This window comes from Neolamprologus multifasciatus, chromosome 16, assembly GCF_963576455.1.
Source record: "Neolamprologus multifasciatus chromosome 16, fNeoMul1.2, whole genome shotgun sequence".
In the NCBI taxonomy this organism is placed as follows: Eukaryota; Metazoa; Chordata; class Actinopteri; order Cichliformes; family Cichlidae; genus Neolamprologus; species Neolamprologus multifasciatus.
The window spans coordinates 210,129-230,994 of NC_140454.1; the positions used below are offsets into that span (position 1 = coordinate 210,129).

General features: G+C 41.0%; 1 protein-coding gene across 1 annotated transcript in view; it reads right to left on the reverse strand.

Moving 5' to 3' along the window:
• The window catches only part of LOC146499911 (glucose-6-phosphate exchanger SLC37A1-like), a 32,733-nt gene extending 15,112 nt beyond the window's left edge, over window positions 1–17,621 (reverse strand). Inside the window, exons 1-15 of the mRNA XM_085135356.1 lie at window positions 15,200–17,621; window positions 12,701–12,950; window positions 8,815–8,961; window positions 8,433–8,514; window positions 7,071–7,191; window positions 6,781–6,859; window positions 6,124–6,259; window positions 5,441–5,517; window positions 4,629–4,795; window positions 4,329–4,381; window positions 4,053–4,127; window positions 3,582–3,620; window positions 2,584–2,706; window positions 2,119–2,209; window positions 806–868 (exon numbers count right to left, since the gene is read on the reverse strand). Of these exons, the coding sequence (XP_084991482.1) occupies window positions 806–868; window positions 2,119–2,209; window positions 2,584–2,706; window positions 3,582–3,620; window positions 4,053–4,127; window positions 4,329–4,381; window positions 4,629–4,795; window positions 5,441–5,517; window positions 6,124–6,259; window positions 6,781–6,859; window positions 7,071–7,191; window positions 8,433–8,514; window positions 8,815–8,961; window positions 12,701–12,756 (1,309 nt within the window). The 5' untranslated portion in view covers window positions 12,757–12,950; window positions 15,200–17,621. The remainder of the gene's footprint in view (window positions 1–805; window positions 869–2,118; window positions 2,210–2,583; window positions 2,707–3,581; window positions 3,621–4,052; window positions 4,128–4,328; window positions 4,382–4,628; window positions 4,796–5,440; window positions 5,518–6,123; window positions 6,260–6,780; window positions 6,860–7,070; window positions 7,192–8,432; window positions 8,515–8,814; window positions 8,962–12,700; window positions 12,951–15,199) is intronic.
• Between the last annotated feature and the right edge of the window lie 3,245 nt (window positions 17,622–20,866).

Here is a 20,866-nt window from a genome sequence, read left to right on the forward strand (position 1 = left end):
CATCCAAAGGCCTAATTATAATAACAATCAAATATTACTTCAAATGTATTTTATGAAAAATATTTATGTTTTTAGTTTTATTCTGTTAAAAAAAAAACAAAAAAAACAAAAAAAAAAAAACAGGGCGCTCATGTATCCAAACTGGTATTTAAAGAGTTAAAACAATGAAAATATAATTAAAACTTGATATGGATACTTTAAGCAGAAGTAGTTTTAAAAGACTGACTCATTTAAAGTGAAAAAAAATATTAATATACAACATTTTTAGACCACTTTTTGGGGCGGGACCATTTTTGGTCCCGAGGACCACGAAAGGATGGATTTTTTAAAATGTGCTCCTGCACAAAAAATAATAATGGATCAAAATGAATGTTGGTGCCAATCTTTGGACCAAAGGCCTAATTATAATAACAATCAAATATTACTTCAAATGTATTTTATGGAAAATATTTATTTTTTTATTTTTTTTTCTGTTAAAAAAACAGGGCGCTCATGTACCCAAACTGGTATTTAAAGGGTTAAAACAATGAAAATATAATTAAAATTTGATATGGATATTTTAAGCAGAAGTAGTTTTAAAAGACTGACTAATTTAAAGTGGAAAAAAATATTGATATATAACATTGTTAGAGCACTTTTTGGGGCCCGAAAGGATGGGATTTTGAAGTTCTACAGAAGGTTAAAAACAAACACAGTCTCTAACTTTGGGACATCAATTTTGTCCCCAAGCATTGCTAAACAGTGAGGCTGAAGGTCCACTGGGACAGACGAGCATTAAACACAGACACACACAAACAGCACATACCCACAATTCCTCCCACATCAAACAGTGTGGACAGATCTCCAGCCTTTTTGGCATCCAGGTGAGCTGAAACACACAAACACAGAGTCTATTGTGTCAGTTCTCCTTCTTCAGCAGTCTGCTGACAGTCTGACACATGAGTGGACTGCTCACTGTAGAATATCCTGAGGACAAAACATCTGCGTGATCTGTGAGAAGCCTGTCCAACTCTGCCACACTCTGTATCAGCCTCTTTCAGTTTAACATACTGGTTTTATATCTACATAACCCAGTTACTACATTACAAACAGACAATAGAAAAGTCTTTAACTGTGTTGTATTACATGCTGACAATGTTTCTGTGGATTAATTACAAATGAAACCAGAAGGTCACAGTAACTCATGAAGCTCAAGGTCTACCACAGTTTACATGTTTAAGGACTGAAAGAACATTTTGTTGTCACTGCTGGCTGTACTGCACAAACAATGAGAAGTCGAGGGGGCTTGCATTCATATTCAGAACAACTTAATCTTGTTTCACTGACCAACACTCTGGGACAAGTCTTAACAGCTGTGGACGGTTTTAATGCCTTGCCCATTCATAAGCTCATTGGTCGTTGAGTAACAAAAACAAGTTTCATGCAGCACCCAAAGAAACCAAAATGAATCCATCTTCACACAGTCCTATAGATTTCTCTTTTTCCAGTGTGAACTGGCCTTTGTTGACCAAACCAGGCTCATAAAAACTGTTCAGTTTATGTAAGGACCTGGCTGACTGTCTGCTCTCACACCTACAGGACATTATCAGTATTACCTATTGTTTTTAACAACACATCTAGTATGTATTAAATTGCAGCACAGTAGCCAAACTTTGAACTTATGGTTTCACCATCCTTAATGACTAGAGCTCCTTCACCCTTACTTATTAAATGATGCCTTATCTACGCCCTCACAATGTTCTTGTAACTTATACATTGTGTAAATAGTGTTTTTTTTATATTGTTGTTTTTAAACTTGTCACTTTCTTGCACCTATGTGGTCTTGTTAGCTAATTTCACTGCACAATGACAATAAAAGAAGTTCAAATGTTTCTATTGACTGATGTCATGTTTTTTGACAGGATAAATACTGCTGTAAACACTACTCCAGTCTCTCAGTTGGCCAATATTTTTGCAGATTTTTTTTTGCCAATTTATCCATAATTCAGTGTCCTGCTTCAGATAGCCAACGTATAAATTTAGACATATTGGACGTCTGTCAACGTAATCTTTTTTTTTAATCCACAGTCAAAATCTATGCATGAAGTCGTGCCTGAGGGGTTTCTTTGTACTCCTCACCTGCTTTGGTGATGTAGAGCGGCAGCCAGAAGAGGAAAGTATAGCTGACCAGCTTAGCAAACAGCAGACACAGAGAGAACTCCACCACTCCCTGCAGACAAACAAACGCACACAGTAATCAGACTTACTTCATAAGTTACGTTAGATCTGCCTCAGCTTGCAACTCAGATAACTGCAAGCTAATCACTCCAAAAGCTGTCCAAATATAAGCCTTTCAGTGTTGTTTCTTTCTCACTTTGAGAGAAAAGATCTAAAAACCAGAGCAACTAAACAAGATGATTCTTCTGAATTGATTTTCTATCTTAAAGCACTTACACAACAATCTTACACATCCTGCTCTTAGAGCATCACTCTTAAAACAACATCAAAAGACTTTTGCCTGATAGGAGACTTGGTCAGACTTTGTTGCAGTGAAAGCATCAGAGTGACGCAGGTGATGGACACAGGTTTGCATGTGTGACTTACGGGTATCCGTAGCGCTCCCATGAAGCTGATGGCAGACGGCTCTGACTCACTCTTCACCACCACAACCGGCTGCATGGGGATGCGCTCGCTCTCTCTAGGCAACAGGAGCTCTGTGTCGTAGCTCTGAGGGAGAGAGCAGAGCAAAGATCTGTACCCATACCCAGACCACCGGACAGCTGAAGAACAAAGGGGACCCCGAGGGGTCAGCACTGACAGTACTTAGACTGGACTTTTGTTTCATAAATAAAATTACAAAAACAAATAAATAAATGGAAAAGAGTGAACTTAGTCAACCTGCAATTTAAGACCAATTATTGAAAGATTCTCCTTTCTAATTAAATAACCAAGGAATATTTCTCCCCTTCAGATGGTACAGACCAACACACGTGTGTATGTGAAGTATAACTGTACGATTATGTCAGCAGTTTGGTGTAGATGAGCAGGGTTTGCCAGCAGTGGATTCATGTAAAGGACCTGAGGATAAAACTCCCACTGATAAGTTTTGAAAGAACAGGAGCTGGAAAACCTCGCCCAACTACCTTCCAAACAAGGAGAAAAAAAGGAGAAAAATAGAAACCCTGCGGCTGAATCCAAATGTCCTGATTTTTCTCTTATTTGCAGACTTGCTTTCTAAAACTAAGTCTGTGCAGACACACTGTGCTCTGCAGGGTAGGACTCGCTTTGATGACACTGTACAGATGTGGATAAGTACTATATTTAAATTCAAACATCTCCTTACATTAATACTAAAAAAAAAAATCATGGTCATCAGTCAGAGCTCCTTGTTGCAGTCAGAGTGTGCTTGACTGCAACCCCCCATCACCTTTAATGCTGACCCTTTCTGCCTCCTTAGTAGAGTGGTTAAAACACGAGTTCACCCTAAGCATTCTTCAGCGCTCCAGTCATTCCTCATGTCCAGACATTTGGATTCAGCCTAGCAGTGATTTCACCCATCATCCAAAGCTCTGACCACCAGCGGAGATCTCTGAAGAACTGACCTTCCTGTTTTGAATACTATCCTTGTAATAATAGCAGACCTGAATGGATTACAATGACATAATAGAACATGTTTCTGTGGTGCTGCATGACAATCGGTCTTATTAGATGCACAAATTCATTTCTTGCTTCCAAAATGTGGCCTGTACAGTTTATTGTTCAACAGTCTGAAATGTGCCACTTAGAAACTTTTAAAGTTTTATTTGAACATAGACAGAAGGCTGATTTTGTTCTTGAGTAAAGCAAAAAGATTACAAGCTTATAATCTTGTAATCTTCTAGTCTGATCGATGATAGATGTTTGGAAATACAGTACATGCAGTCCACACACACAACATACTTGGTGATTAGTTCAGTGGTGCGTGCGTAGGATTGGTTATCCATCATGACCATGTGATGTGTGATGGAATAAGGCGTGGCCTTACAGTAAGTACAGTAAATAATCTCAGTTTTAAGTTAAACTGTGAGACACACCTGATTTTTGTTGTCCTTGTACTGTAGATACACCTCTGTGTGTCCGTTCACTCCATTCCAACTCTTGCTTGGGAGCTAATCAAAGAGACATTCACAGCTAAACAGGGCTGCTGATTGATAATTCAAATGCAAATAAAAATAAAATACTTTTTCCTTCATTTCCACATTTAATTATAAATGACAGAGTTAATATTACACTGAAATATTATTCATGCTTAATGGACCAAACTAGTCTTCAATATAAGAAATTAAAACAAACAAAAATTGTGTACTTACAGTCTTGCCTAGAGATGAATTTCGTGTATAGATGGTTTTTAGGTCATTAGGATCTGAAGAATGAAAACAGTACCATCAGGTTAATACAACATAATCCATTTACAGCTATAAAGTCCATTCTTCAAAGAGCCAACGCACTGAAAAGACAATCGCAGGAAGCAGACTGCCTCAGCTAACTGAATCTAAATGCATTCATTTCATTTGATAGCAAGCATTCTTTGAGCAATGAATGTGTGCGCTTAGAAAAACAAGAAACTCCTTATAACACTCATCAGAAAAACATGATGAAGCTGTACTTACGCTCAATGAGAAAGAGAAAGCAAACCACGCCCATGATGATGATGATGAGCCCTGGTACGATGAAGGACATGCCCCAGTTGGAGGAGACCCAGTAGCCGGCAATCAGAGAGCCCAAGATGTTTCCCACTGAAGTGTGAGAGTTCCACAGTCCCATGATGAGTCCACGCCTGACCCAGAAACAGAGACCTTCGGTTCACACAGTGCTGACGCTGACAGAGATACAGTCTGCTCCACAAGTATTTGGGTTGTTTGGGTTTTTTTGATGCATGCTCAACTTTCCAGGTAAGGAAATCCCAGGATATTTGGAAAGTTTTATCCTCCGTATGCCCCCACAGTTGAAGCAGTTAAGACATGACTAAAGTAAGGACATGTATTCAAAGATCAATTGCTATTTAACTCCTATGAACAGATATTTCTGCTCTTTTCAGCTGTGCAGACGAGCTGAAATGAGCTTTCGCTGAAGGGTGGCTGGCTTCTCCCTTAGAGACAGGGTGAAGAGCGCAGCAGTTCGAGGGGCTCAGAGTAGAGCTGCTCTCCTCCACATGAAAAGTTGACGTGGTTTGGGCATCTGACTGGGATGCCTGCTGAGTTAGGGGTTCCAGGCATGTCATACTGGGAAGAGGCCTCAGGGTATACCCAGGACATGCTGGAGAGATTATATCTCTTCACTGACATGCTAATGTGAGTTCCCCTGGCTAAGTGGAAGAAAATAGATGGATGGATCTTGTTCGGTCATAAAGTCCAACTTTTTATTTCTTTTGTTCTGCTAACAGCCAGTGTGCATTATACAGCCAGGAATTCTTAGACATTACCTTCCCTTTCCAAACCAGTTGCCGATACAGGTCACTACACTAGGCCAACCAGTGGTCTGAACCAAGCCATTGGCCACCTGCAAAATGACAAGAAGGTGAATCACTGTACAGAACAGTTTGTTGTTATGCATTCCTTACAGGGTCACATGTGCACTTCCTCTGTATAAACATACACAATGGCAAGTTTATTGCTACATAAACTTGTCATTGTGCATTTTCGTGTGCATATCCACTTACACTCCTATGTGTGCTGGAGAGTCCTTGTAAAAGTAGGAGTCGTAGTAATGTCTCTGAGCCAAGTCAGTGTCATGTGAGGTTGTACCTCACCGTCCAGCAGCTCAGTGCTGCGGACAGTGAGGTCCATATCTGGGATGAGATCCCCAGGATATCACCCACTGCTTCATTAGGAGCAGGCCTTGATGTGGACTAGCCTGCCATGTTATTTTTACACTTTTTTCACTTTCATTGTTTCTTTAAATTTATCCCTCTGTAGGTTTATAATTGTCATTTTCATCAAACGAAGTCTTTTAATTCCTATTCATACCCAGTCTATATCAGTACAGACATATCTGATGTTCTTTTTCTTTACTATTGAGCTCTGATGTGTGTTAACGTGTTACTTAAATTTTTTGAGCGGTGTAAATGAACATATCATCCTATAAAATGATCATCCTGCACCTCACCTGGACAAATATATAGAAGCTCAGGTTGTGGATGTTGTAGATGTAGCCAAGCCCAAATAGGCAAGTGAACACACCACTGGCCAGCATGCCCACTGTGAGGTACAGACGAATGGGCAGGCGCTCCCCGATAATGCCGCTAGATGGATGCACAGTGATGACATCATATTAACCATCACACATTTCAGCACATAAAGTAGTTTAAATATTTGAGAGTTACTGAGAAAAAAAAAGTTCTGTTGTGGTTTTTGGGGTTGGATAAAGAGGATAAATACACCGAATCAACAATTATCATTTTATTCTGGCAACTTGCTAAATTAGTGGTCATAACACACTCACTCCAGCGGTATATGTCAAGGGGCTGCGGAAGGACAGACTGGGAATTGTTAGATCGATGGAAAAATGGAAAACATGCTGGACTTCAGTGAAACCACAGCACATATAATGATGGAGGAATATGTAGAAATTATTGACACAAACAGACCAGAGAATTTTTAATAATCCGACTAATAACGGTGGGTGGCAGATGGTTAGTATTGCTGCCTCATAGCAAGAAGGTGCCTTATTCAAATCCACTGGCCAGCTGCGGCCTTCCCTCTTCATCACCAGTTCACATTTACTGTGTAAAATCATTTCCTCCTCCACACCTTGCCATCTTACCTCAAGTACATTCCAATTGCGTAAGCACACAGAAAGGAGTAGTCCATGGCTCCCAGCAGCTGTTTGTAATTGCTTTTATCTGTAAATATGGGGAACAGGTGTTTAATTCAGGACAGCACATCAGGTTTTGTTTATCTGCGAGGTTTTTACTAATTGCTCGACACATTCATCTATGTTTTGCATGCATGAGTATTAAGAAACCTGCTGCTGATGATGCTGTGGCCTTTAGTGTAAACTTGTAACATTATAAACATTTGAAAAAGATGAAAACATCTCAAGATAAGACAGACCAAAAGGTTTCCAGCCGCAGTCGACATCTGTGTGGAGAGATAGCAGGGAGGGCTGCTGGCTGCTGCTGGATGCAATGATGGCTGCGTCACTGACAGCTGAGCAGTTCTTATGAAGCTCACTCTGTAAGCACAAAACCATTAAGCCACACAGAAAACACAGGAAGAAGAAACAGGGGTCTTTACTGTGATTGGGTAACTGTTTAAGAGGTGAGAATTTCAAAAACAAAAATGTTAATGAATATCTCAAATCAAGCATCTAACAGTTTCAAGATTCAAAATAAAAAAAAGTAGCAGCTGAGAGTTTTTCAGTTCTTCTAGACTCAGTCTGCCAGTTAAAGGTCTCCAGTTTTCTGAGGTTCTTGGACACACAGAGCCACAAACTGCTCTTTTGAGGTGTGTTTAGCGTCACTTTCCTGATGTGGAAACCATCCTGCTCACTTCTCTGGCAGTTTGATTGTTTAATTGAATATAGTCTTCCCTATTCCACTGGCATGGTCTTTCCTGCCCTTCACTAAAAGATCTGAAAGATCTTTCTTCTCATGAAGCCTTTTCTCCCTGACTCCATGATGGTCACAGTAGAGAAAGAAATATTTATGCGTTACCATAGCGACCAGAGAGCATTAAGGGGCAGAGAGGAGGATGTTACTCTCAATGTTGTTGGTGCATTTCAGGAGAACGCTGCTAATAAAGTTATTACACAGTGAATTCACGTTTATTATTATATTTACAGAATACCACCGTTTTTGTCTCAGTCGTATCATTTTATTTTGTTGTATTTATCTGCAACACCTTAAAGGCCGGTCCGTGAATATACTGTCTGACATTAAACCGGTCGGTGGTGCCAAGAAGGTTGGGGACCGCTGCTGTAGAGCACACCACTCAGCGTCTACTCCGTCTTTGTCCCACCTCCGTTGATTTTCTGCATTGAGTTCTTTCACAAATTTGTCCCGGGTCCAGACTGCATCCATTCCAGTTCAGTGTTCTTTCTTACTGGGATTACAAATCAAGCTCCTTTGCTACCTCTTTTAGCTTTCTCCTGTTCTATTCTTTGGGGGAGATTTGGACAGAGCCCAAGGCTGCGGGTGTTTATTAGGACAATGTACACCAGCTGGTCATAACCAGCGATGGCTGTAAACAAGCTGTGATGGAGCACAGACTGGAATGATGAGTTTATTTTGGCCGTGTGTATATGTATACGTAGGTCTTGACATATAAATAATTGCTACAAACATCTGAGATTTGCTATTTCTTCAAAGTGTTCTTTTAATTGTTTGGAGCAGTGTACAAACATCGCACAACAGTGCAGCACCTATTAGTACAATCATTAATGTCATGTACTGTTTCTGGAATACCATATCTTACCTTGACAATACTAATTGGTTTCCTGGACAGGTGGAAACTGGTGTAGAGCAAGAAGGTTAGGATGAAGGTGAGAGCTCTGTACCTGAAGGGAGAGAACACAGGAAGGCAGCTCTGAGAAATGAGGGAGCTCATAACATGGAGACCACAGGTTTGAGATGGCCATAATTATGAGTCATCTGCACTACCCCAGATACAGTGGGTTACAAAAAAGATGTAACTGACACCAAACTCACAATTTTGAATTCCCCCAGGGAAATTATACTTAACAAAAGGATGGTGGGGCTGTGTTCATGTAGCACAGCCCCCCGCTGTGAGAGTAACAGTGTCATAGTGCTTTATTTTGTGCTTAAATGTTTTCTAGCTGTTACCAACAAACTCACACCTTGATGGGGCATTGTGGAGTTCAGTATCTGGCCTATGTGGTCTGGAGGAGCAGAGTATCAAACCTTTCTTCAGACTGTTGGGGATGAGGGTGGAGAGGTGCAGGTAACTTGGCCAGTGCCATTTCTCTTCTTTGTTTAATAATAGACTGTTTGAAGAACAGGGGTACAGTGCACTTAGAGATGGACAGGCTGAAAAACACCATGTATACAGTAGCTGGCTGGTTGGAGTGAATTAAAAAAAAAATAGACTTAATAAGTGAGCACAATTACAATACAATAAAGAACACGTAATTGTTATAACTTATTATTATTATTATTATATTAGCTGTTGGATGATATTTGTCAACTTGTGTTAAGTAATCATGGAAACAGTAAATCAGTCATCACTGTGTGCAGTGTGCTTACATTTGTGGTGGAGGAGAGTGAAAGTGCTACTCTAATGGTTATACATGAATCTATTCAGTCACCCAGTCTGCTGACTGGTGACTGTCATTGGTGGCAGTAACAGTATCAGTCATCTAGCATTAGCCTATGGAGTCGACCGCCCAGCCCAAGTTTAAACATTGTTGCAGTTGTTGTATTTTTAGATGTTATTTTACAAAGAAAGTCCACATCTCAAACTGTAAAATGCACAAAGGTTCACTGCAGACATTTTGTGGCCCTACAAGGAAATGTTGCAAACTGATTTCATGCCCCACACCTAGCTGACCAACGCTACAACATATGTAAATAAACAGGCAAAAGTATCGTGAAATATTTTGGCAGATTAACTAAAAATCTCTTTTCCAAGAGAGACCTGGCATCAACTGATTAAATGTATCATGTGTTACAATAAGCAGGAGGAGCCAACAAATTCTATTACATCCTGTAACAGAATCCTGATATCCTGTACCTGGATTGTGTACTTTACTGTTTGCGTTACCTCAGTCATATTCACTCTCGTCTTTGCTCACACATGTCTGACTTGAGTGTAAGGTCATTTCTAAGCAGAGGCTGGCACAAGACAGAAAGTCAAATGCAGTCAAATGAGATGTGAGAGAAGGTGTGGCTGTGCCCAAAATTCATATTTCATTTGACCCGCAGTACAGACTATGGTTGGCTTTACCAGGCTGTGCAGCAGAAACTCAAAATGGGCCGAGAAAAAAAATAAGATACACTCTTATAGTTAGCATGTGGTTAGTATGTTGCAGCGGTGCATCCTGGGTACAGCAGGATGACCAAATCCATCATCTGACAAAACAGCTTGAAACCTGACAGATACAAAGTGCTCACAAACCACCAGGTGTGTTAGTAGGGCTGCCACGATTAGTCGACTAGTCACGATTACGTCGACTATCAAAATCGTCAACGACTGATTTAATAGTCGACAGTCATTTGAAGCTTTGTAAGATCACAAAAGACGCAGGAATAAGTAGCAGGATTTAAGAGTGTAATAACGGACTGAAACAGAAGATGGCAGCACTGCATGTACAAGGATGCCAGCTGCTGTTAAACTCAGAAGAAGAAGTAGCTGTGTCCCAGAATTCATAGCGCAGCCCAGCTCAGTTTCCAACAATGGCGGCAGCTAGTTAGTTTTAATATTACTCTTATTATTCTTTCTGGGTCACAAAATAAACGCTTAACATATTTTCAGGCGAGAATGTAGCTGTGTAAACCTCAAATATCTGCTCAGTTTATCAAGACACCACATATTTTCAAAAGCGCTCCGACGTTTTCGGAGACGTCTGTTACCCACTAGCTTGATAGCTAGCCGGGGGCTAGGCTAACTAGAGCCGTGAGAACACCGGACTCCCTGCAAATCGTTTTCAAACCCACCGCCGTCTTTCGCTACTCAGGTTAAACATATATAAGTCACTTAGATAACTTAAAAATGTTATTGTTTGGCTTTTTTAGTATTTTATTTGTTCCTGAGTAAATCGGTTTGGCTGAGATCAAAGTTATAGTTTTTGCACAGCTGAATAAACGTCAAGCAGACAGCTGATTATCAGAAGTGTGAGATGCTCAAGAATTTACTCCGGTGCCCTGTTATATTTTAGATAGCAAGGAGTTTATTAAACTCCACCGAAACAATCTGCAAATTTCATTAAAATTTAATAAACTATCATCTTTATTTTTAGTTAGCACATACCACACTTAAATCTGTAAGCTGATAATAGTTATACAAGAGCAGATGCATGCTGGTGCAATAAGCTGTATGTCCAATGGATGCATGATCTGATTAGTCGACTAATCGCAAAAATAATCGGTGACTAGTTGACTATCAAAATAATCGTTTGTGGCAGCCCTATGTGTTAGGCTGCAAATGTCTCACTAAGACATATAAGATGATAACTGTATGAAGAGAAATGTTTAAGGGTAACATTAGACATTAAGGTTCCTGATGTGAATTACAGTGCGTCTGGAAGTATCCACAGCACTTCATTTCAAAATCAGAATCATTATTATCATTATAGCAACAAAACACTGAACAATGTGCAGTATGTGCAATTCTCTCAGTGCAAACAACCAGAGGAGTCTGCTCAGTGACAGGTTGCTTCTCCCAAAGTTTAGGACCAACAGACCTAACAACTCCTCCAAAATTTGTGCTACATTTAAATGAGACGACTTCTATGTTTAAACCTGGTGCATTCTTGAACTAACACAGTGGGCAACAATTTGTCTTTTTTTCCTTCAAATAATAAAAGCTAGATATATCCAGTGCACAGCAGTCTGAATTACAAGTAGCTCAAGTGAATAACAACCACTTCCACCAACAGTTTCAACCTTGTAGATGAGCAGCTGCTCTGATGATTAATGACCCCTACATTTAACGCATGGAATGTCACATCATTGCCCCTATCTGTATCACCAGTGTTACCCTAAATTGGTAATTTATAATAGGTGGCCGGGACCAACGCACTCGCTTGTTCACAGAGGAGTGCACAATTATTCTAAGTTATATAAACACACAAGTAAAAAAACAAAATCCCACTATAACTTTTCAAAGGCTTAGTGAAGACAGTGTAACTAATGAAAGCTTTACAAACCCAAATCAATCACAACCAAAAATAACAAACATTCCAACATATTTTCAGAAACCTGAAAGTCGAGTCTACACAAAGCATCAGGTATGTGAAACTAGGTGTAAGCACAGGTAATTCCCTGCCGGGAATTTTTGCTGACGCAGCTCCAACAATGCCACTTACAATGGCCAACTACTACGTCAAAGAGGCAGAAACTCACTGCTCGACCTTGTACAGTAAACTTTACAGGGTGATCAGAAAGATCGGCTTCAACGTATGCAGCAAGTAAAATAAATATTGAATATGTCACCAAATTTCTTAGTAAATATATCTCTAAAGGTGCTATTGACATTAAATTATCACTAAATGTTAGTCTCATCTGACCACACTATGTTCTCTCAGTAGTTCACAACATGCTTTTTCCTCAGCAGTGCAGTCACGTATGTGAGCTTGTATACAGGCGACGGCAAATGTGACATTACTTATTGTTTTCTTTGAAACAATCATACCTGCTGGTTCTAGATCTTTCTGGAGCTCTCCATTGGTTTTGTCCAGTATGAGATGTTTCTTGTGTGACACCTTGGTAATGAGAGCTCACCAGTTGGGACTGAACCAGCTGATATTAATTTGCACTAAGTGAGAGGTTAGTTTTGTAATTACTGATAGATTTCAGCTGGTAAAATCTTTCCAGGTCTTTTTGCACCTTTCTTTTTTTATGTGTTTCTGTACCATTTCCCGGTTCCACTTCTCATTATTACATATAATTTATGGCCATCTATGGTTTGATTTCTTTACATCTGTGGACTGGGTGGGTTGTTACCAACATCTGGTCAGAATTTAATGTCAATAGCACCTTTAGACAGCCGGTCCAATTTAAACTCACCATTGGTCCCTGTCAAAGGACACCAGCAGGCGGACCCCTGGAGGAACAGGAGCCATGTTTGAACACAGGTATGGAGAATCCCACTAACAGGCAGCTAATGAGGGCTCAGCATTCAAATCTCTTCTCGCTGAAGGAAATCATGAAGTACATGCAGACATGGCCCTGCTGTCTCTGTTCATATCCATCTTCAAAAGAAACTACAGTCAGCTGATCCACAAAGCCATGGAGCTGGTTGGAAGATAACAGCAGTCTGAAAGGATGAATAGAACAATGAAGAAGAGATAATGCTAATTAATAAATAATAATAATAATAATAATAATAATAAAGATATTAAGAGGGCAAGAAAAAGCCTAGATTACAATATGACATGTTTTTTCTGCACAGCTTAATTCAGATGTGGTCCGCAGCTTCATACTACCTCACAAACTAAATCTGAGCTGCTAACGAGTATGAAGTTTCAACTTTGCCTGGGCTAAGATGTGTGAGCCCATTCAGTCCACTGAGTTGGTCAACTTGACTTCAGGAGGACACGTGGGTCATTCCATATTAATTTACCAAATTTCACAAAAATTCCCAGTTTGACCACCTCTGATTTTCCAGAACAAAATTCAAGGGTGATGATACACTTTTTAATAGGAAAACTGGCAAATTGTAGACCCATACCATTATTACTTTGATCATAAAAAAGACTTTTGCGATAGGTCACAGGGCGATTTTCAAGCCTTTTCTGTGGCTGAACATTCAACGATATAATAATACTCTGTACTAGGGCTGGGCAATATTAATGGATCATTATTATATTATTATTATCATCATCATCCACTTCACATACTCACATAAAAGCTTCTCTAAAAAACTATGAACAGACTCTGTAACAGGACACCAGGACAGGCCTTTTAGAGTAAAACACGTGTGCAAGAATGAGTATGACTTATTGCTGCCAATGCAGACCAAGCTCCTGCAATGGTTATACAGGGATCAAATGTCTCATAGTAAAAAGCCAGACACCCAGTATCCTGAGGTCAGCAACACCTCGCCCCCATCATACACCGTGCTTTACCTTCCATAGTCACTTGACAGTTTGCTAGAATAGCTTTGTGGCAGGCCGAAATTCTTTTTCCATGGCCTCCCCAAACTCCTTCCACGCCTGAGTTTTTTGCTTCAGGTGTGGAAGTGGAATCCTGGGCTAGATCCCACTTGGCCTGCCAGTATCTGTCAGCTGCTTCCTAAGTCCTACAGGCTGAGAAAGGCCAATAGGACTCCAACTTGACTGCTCCCTTCAAAGAGATGTTAGAAATCCTCGAACTAGAGGTTTAACCTCTAGTTCAGGGTTGGTTACCACCATGATGGTCAACCACCTTGCAGCCGCCTCAGCAAAGGAGTTGCAGAACATGGTCTACAACAAGGTCTTCATGTGCCCAGCCTCCCCCCGGAATGCTGTCGAGGTTCTGCCAGAGGTGGGAGTTGAAGATTTTACAGACTAGGGGCTCTGCCAGGTGTTCCCAGCACACAGGTAAAATTCTTAAAGGAAAGGTGCCTCGAGAATGCCAGGTCCAAAAGGAGATGGCACTTAAGACTCTTGGCCTTACCAGATATGGAAGACGAGAACACAAGAAGTGGTTATTAGAATATTCACTTGCATCATACTGGGATGATTCAGGATACAGTGGATACAGTGCCTCAACTGGGCAAGAAAAACAATGCAGAGAACTGTCATCATCCACCTCTGCATGCAGAATGTATGAGATGAAGCTGATGAAGATGCAAAGGTCTGTAAAGAAGTGAAGAGTCACACTTCAGAGAGACGATTTCCCGAAACAGAAAGCAAAAAGTAGTCATGTCATGACATGTCAGACTACTTTTTTGAGTGATCGGCAAACCCAGGAAAACCGATATTTAAATGGGAGTGCATCTTCACTTACAAAGCAATCAATGTATTTCACTGCCGAGATCTCGATTAGTTACTAGCCTTTCATAATCACAGTCACCATAAACACTCACAAATCTCAAGTGACATCAATGTCACATGATATAGCTCACAGGTTTAACAATTTCTGACATTTTAACATCCAACTATACAGGCGCAACTCTCCTAACAGCGTGGTCACCGTTTCCGCTTCCTTGAAAGAAATTAATATAGCCAGAAAGGAGGACGTGCTTCCGGGGTGCTTTGTATCAAACAACACGTCGGCCCCCGGCGACGCTTACTCGGACACGGATGACAAACAGGCTAATGCACCGACTGTGAGATTTTGCGATATTTTCCCTTCCTATTTGTAGCTATATCAAAACCGCCCTGTTATCCGTAAACCATTAACAAAGGCAAAAACGAGAGCCTCCAACGTCTCGGAGTAGAACTTTAATCATGTGGGAAACAGCAAGGTGAATATAGCCGAGCTTCCGATTAATTTTAAAGACTGCTAGCTAAACCGCTACAACTGTGGCAGCAGCAGACATCCAACTGCAAACAAACACGCCATAGCTGCTCAGGGGCTTACCTCGGAGGGGGAAACTAGCGCTTCACGTTCGTTCCAGGTTTCCCTTCAGTGACATACCCTCCACTTCCTTGTTGTACGAAAGCTGGCGACGAACTGTCACACACTCGCGCGTGCGCTCACAGCTGGGCTTGCCCGGGCTGTCGTTGACGTCATCATCGCTCTCTCGCGCTCGTGTTCAGTTGACCCTGTCTAGCTTGCTTCAGGGCTAAAACCAGCTCACGATAATAATAACAACAATAATAATAATCTTGTGAAAAAAAATAATTTAAACTCACATGGGATATTTCATTTTGAGTTGAGTAAACTCTACAGATGACAGCAGGACCAGGGTTAAAAATCCCTAACACAATATCTAAAACACACGCACACAATGATTAAACCTCAAAGTAGCAATTTGAAGCTGAAGCTCCACCTCATGTGTCAAAAAAAAATAGACAGCGCCCACGTGACCAATGACGTCCGAAGATTTATTTAGCACATTACAGCTCCAGTACCTGATTCAATGGTTTATAAGGAAGTGAATCGTTGACCGGATTTATGTTGTGTTTTGGTGGAGAAGGCGGTCCAGTGTGCGACATAATGACAGACAGCGAGGGAGGGAGGACGTTCTGCTTCTTCATAAATAAAAATAAGTTCATAGGCCATTCTAAGCCAAGGTCTAAAACCCACATAGTTATAATTATATAAGGTATAGTATATTATATACAGGGTGGAGCATTTATATGGATACACCGCAATAACATGGGAATGGTTGGTGATAATAAAGTCCTGTTTGTGGCACATTAGTATATGTCAGGGGGCAAACTCCTCAAGATGGGTGGTGACCATGGTGGCCATTTAGAAGTCGGCCATCTTGGATACAACCTTTGTTTTTTCCAATAGGAAGAGGGCCATGTGACACATCAAACTTATTGGTAATGTCACAAGAAAAACAATGGTGTGCTTGGTTTCAACGTAACTTTATTCTTTCATGAGTTATTTACAAGTTTCTGACCACTTATAAAATGTGTTCAATGTGCTGCCCATTGTGTTGGATTGTCAATGCAACCCTCGTCTCCCACTCTTCACACACTGATAGCAACACCGCAGGAGAAATGCCAGCACAGGCATCCAGTATCCGTAGTTTCAGGTGCTGCACATCTCGTATCTTCACACCATAGACAATTGCCTTCAGATGATCCCAAAGATAAAAGTCTAAGGGATCGGGAGACCTTGGGGGCCATTCAACTGGCCCACGACGACCAATCCACTTTCCAGGAAACTGTTCATCTAGGAATGCTCGGACCTGGCACCCATAATGTGGTGGTGCACCATCTTGCTTGCAAAGAAAGATGGTGCACCTGGATGACATCCAGTCATCCAGTACAATGACCTGGATGACTGAGAACCTTCACAGACACCATGTTGCTGGAAAAACTCAGGGAATGTGCCAGCTTCAGTGCATAAAGAGGGAAACACATCATCATGTAGCAATTTCAAATATCCAGTGGCCTTGAGGTTTCCATTGATGAAGAATGGACCCACTATCGTTGTTCCCCATATACCACACCAAACCATCACTTTTGTTGTTCCAACAGTCTTGGAGGGATCCATCCAATGTGGGTTAGTGACAGACCAATAGCGGTGGTTTTGTTTGTTAACTTCACCATTCACATAAAAGTTTGCCTCATCACTGAACAAAATCTTCTGTGTGAACTGAGGGTCCTGTTCCAATTTTTGTTTTGCCCATTCTGCAAATTCTGTGCGCCGATCTGGGTCATCCTCATTGAGATGCTGCATAGCTGGAGTTTGTAAGGGTGCCATTTGTGTGTAGCTAATATCCGCCAAAGGGATGTTCGACTAATGCCACTCTCCAGTGACATGCGCGATGGAGGAGAGTGAAAGTGCTACTCTAATGGTTATACATGAATCTATTCGGTCACCCAGTCTGCTGACTGGTGACTGTCATTGGTGGCAGTAACAGTATCAGTCATCTAGCATTAGCCTATGGAGTCGACCGCCCAGCCCAAGTTTAACCATTGTTGCAGTTGTTGTATTTTTAGATGTTATTTTACAAAGAAAGTCCACATCTCAAACTGTAAAATGCACAAAGGTTCACTGCAGGTATAGTAACCCAACCCTAACAACCCATCCAATCCACACATGCAAAGAAATCCAACCATAGAAGTCCATAAATTATGTGTAATAATGTAATAATCACGCTTAGTGAAATGTATTTAATACTTCATACAAAAGCCTTTGTTGGTGATGACAGCTTCAACACACTTCCTGTGTGAGGAAACTGTCTCATGCGTTGCTATTAGTTTAATTTTAGTCTCATCTGACCACACTATGTTCTCTCAGTAGTTCACAACATGCTTTTTCCTCAGCAGTGCAGTCACGTATGTGAGCTTGCATACAGGCGATGGCAAATGTGACATTACTTATTGTTTTCTTTGAAACAATCATACCTGCTGGTTCTAGATCTTTCTGGAGCTCTCCATTGGTTTTGTCCAGTATGAGATGTTTCTTGTGTGACACCTTGGTAATGAGAGCTCACCAGTTGGGACTGAACCAGCTGATATTAATTTGCACTAAGTGAGAGGTTAGTTTTGTAATTACTGATAGATTTCAGCTGGTAAAATCTTTCCAGGTCTTTTTGCACCTTTCTTTTTTTATGTGTTTCTGTACCATTTCCCTGTTCCACTTCTCATTATTACATATAATTTATGGCCATCTATGGTTTGATTTCTTTACATCTGTGGACTGGGTGGGTTGTTACCAACATCTGGTCAGAATTTAATGTCAATAGCACCTTTAGACAGCCGGTCCAATTTAAACTCACCATTGGTCCCTGTCAAAGGACACCAGCAGGCGGACCCCTGGAGGAACAGGAGCCATGTTTGAACACAGGTATGGAGAATCCCACTAACAGGCAGCTAATGAGGGCTCAGCATTCAAATCTCTTCGCGCTGAAGGAAATCATGAAGTACATGCAGACATGGCCCTGCTGTCTCTGTTCATATCCATCTTCAAAAGAAACTACAGTCAGCTGATCCACAAAGCCATGGAGCTGGTTGGAAGATGTCAGCAGTCTGAAAGGATGAATAGAACAATGAAGAAGAGATAATGCTAATAAATAATAATAATAATAATAATAATAACTAGAAAGCAAAAATTTCATAAGAAATTTTAAGTGTGCCTATGCCGCTGCTAATCAGTGTAGTTTGCCATTCATACGGCTACAGAGAGCAAAACTCAGCAGAGCAGCCATTCTCCACCATGAACTATGGTAAAAACAAACACCGCTTGGGCCTCACAGATGACAGCTTACAGTTTTGTGTAAAGATGAGGTGACTTCGTACAACCCCGATTTGCAGACGCTGTGCACAGAGGTTCATGAGCAGAAGTCCCATTGTACCACGGCAGACCCGACAATATTTGCATGAACACACTTTGAAGCATTGCGTTATGGACCACTTTTCACACATGGTTGGTGTACCCACACAGCCGGCTATAGCTTTTCAACTCACAGCCCGACACACACCAAAAAAAAAAAAAAAAACCAGTCGAGAAAACACAGACTTTACTCCCGAGAGGCGTGATTTCAGATGCCGCTCAGGTAGGTCCACCTCCCCTGCAGCGGCACGGCAGACCACACCCCGCCACACATATCAAACACGTAAAATAAATATTTATGCACTTTTGCATTCACTTTTTGTTTTTTGTTATTTTTACACAGTGTTCTGAATGATTAACAATGGTCTATAGCCAATCTTGTGTATTGTTATACAAACTTTGGTTGTAAGATTCAGATAACTATTTAATAAAAGCTAAATATTTTATATGAGAGTAAGAAAGAAAAGTATATCTTTGTGTCACCCTTTCCCTGTTAATGCCCTACCTGGCCCCCTGGCAAAAGCTTTGCTAGATCCACCCCTGCACAGTTACCAGCTGTCAGCTACACAAAAAACGAGCTTGGTGTTATTTGTCTCTCAGAAACAGTTCATAACTTTCCTTCAACTCATTCATGTCACCTAAAAGGTAAACCTGTTTCTCCATCACCAGTTCAGCTCTGATGATTCAGTAAGGACATCTCATGGTTAGGACCAGCCCTTTTTACAGCTGTGGCTCCAGCAAACATCAGCTGATACTAGAAATTAAAATCAAATGAATTCTAACAACAGCTGATCAACCTTAAGAGGGCAAGAAAAAGCCTAGATTACAATATGACATGTTTTTTCTGCACAGCTTAATTCAGATGTGGTCCGCAGCTTCATACTACCTCACAAACTAAATCTGAGCTGCTAACGAGTATGAAGTTTCAACTTTGCCTGGGCTAAGATGTGTGAGCCCATTCAGTCCACTGAGTTGGTCAACTTGACTTCAGGAGGACACGTGGGTCATTCCATATTAATTTACCAAATTTCACAAAAATTCCCAGTTTGACCACCTCTGATTTTCCAGAACAAAATTCAAGGGTGATGATACACTTTTTAATAGGAAAACTGGCAAATTGTAGACCCATACCATTATTACTTTGATCATAAAAAAGACTTTTGCGATAGGTCACAGGGCGATTTTCAAGCCTTTTCTGTGGCTGAACATTCAACGATATAATAATACTCTGTACTAGGGCTGGGCAATATTAATGGATCATTATTATATTATTATTATCATCATCATCCACTTCACATACTCACATAAAAGCTTCTCTAAAAAACTATGAACAGACTCTGTAACAGGACACCAGGACAGGCCTTTTAGAGTAAAACACGTGTGCAAGAATGAGTATGACTTATTGCTGCCAATGCAGACCAAGCTCCTGCAATGGTTATACAGGGATCAAATGTCTCATAGTAAAAAGCCAGACACCCAGTATCCTGAGGTCAGCAACACCTCGCCCCCATCATACACCGTGCTTTACCTTCCATAGTCACTTGACAGTTTGCTAGAATAGCTTTGTGGCAGGCCGAAATTCTTTTTCCATGGCCTCCCCAAACTCCTTCCACGCCTGAGTTTTTTGCTTCAGGTGTGGAAGTGGAATCCTGGGCTAGATCCCACTTGGCCTGCCAGTATCTGTCAGCTGCTTCCTAAGTCCTACAGGCTGAGAAAGGCCAATAGGACTCCAACTTGACTGCTCCCTTCAAAGAGATGTTAGAAATCCTCGAACTAGAGGTTTAACCTCTAGTTCAGGGTTGGTTACCACCATGATGGTCAACCACCTTGCAGCCGCCTCAGCAAAGGAGTTGCAGAACATGGTCTACAACAAGGTCTTCATGTGCCCAGCCTCCCCCCGGAATGCTGTCAAGGTTCTGCCAGAAGTGGGAGTTGAAGATTTTACAGACTAGGGGCTCTGCCAGCCGTTCCCAGCACACAGGTAAAATTCTTAAAGGAAAGGTGCCTCGAGAATGCCAGGTCCAAAAGGAGATGGCACTTAAGACTCTTGGCCTTACCAGATATGGAAGACGAGAACACAAGAAGTGGTTATTAGAATATTCACTCGCACCATACTGGGATGATTCAGGATACAGTGGATACAGTGCCTCAACTGGGCAAGAAAAACAATGCAGAGAACTGTCATCATCCACCTCTGCATGCAGAATGTATGAGATGAAGCTGATGAAGATGCAAAGGTCTGTAAAGAAGTGAAGAGTCACACTTCAGAGAGACGATTTCCCGAAACAG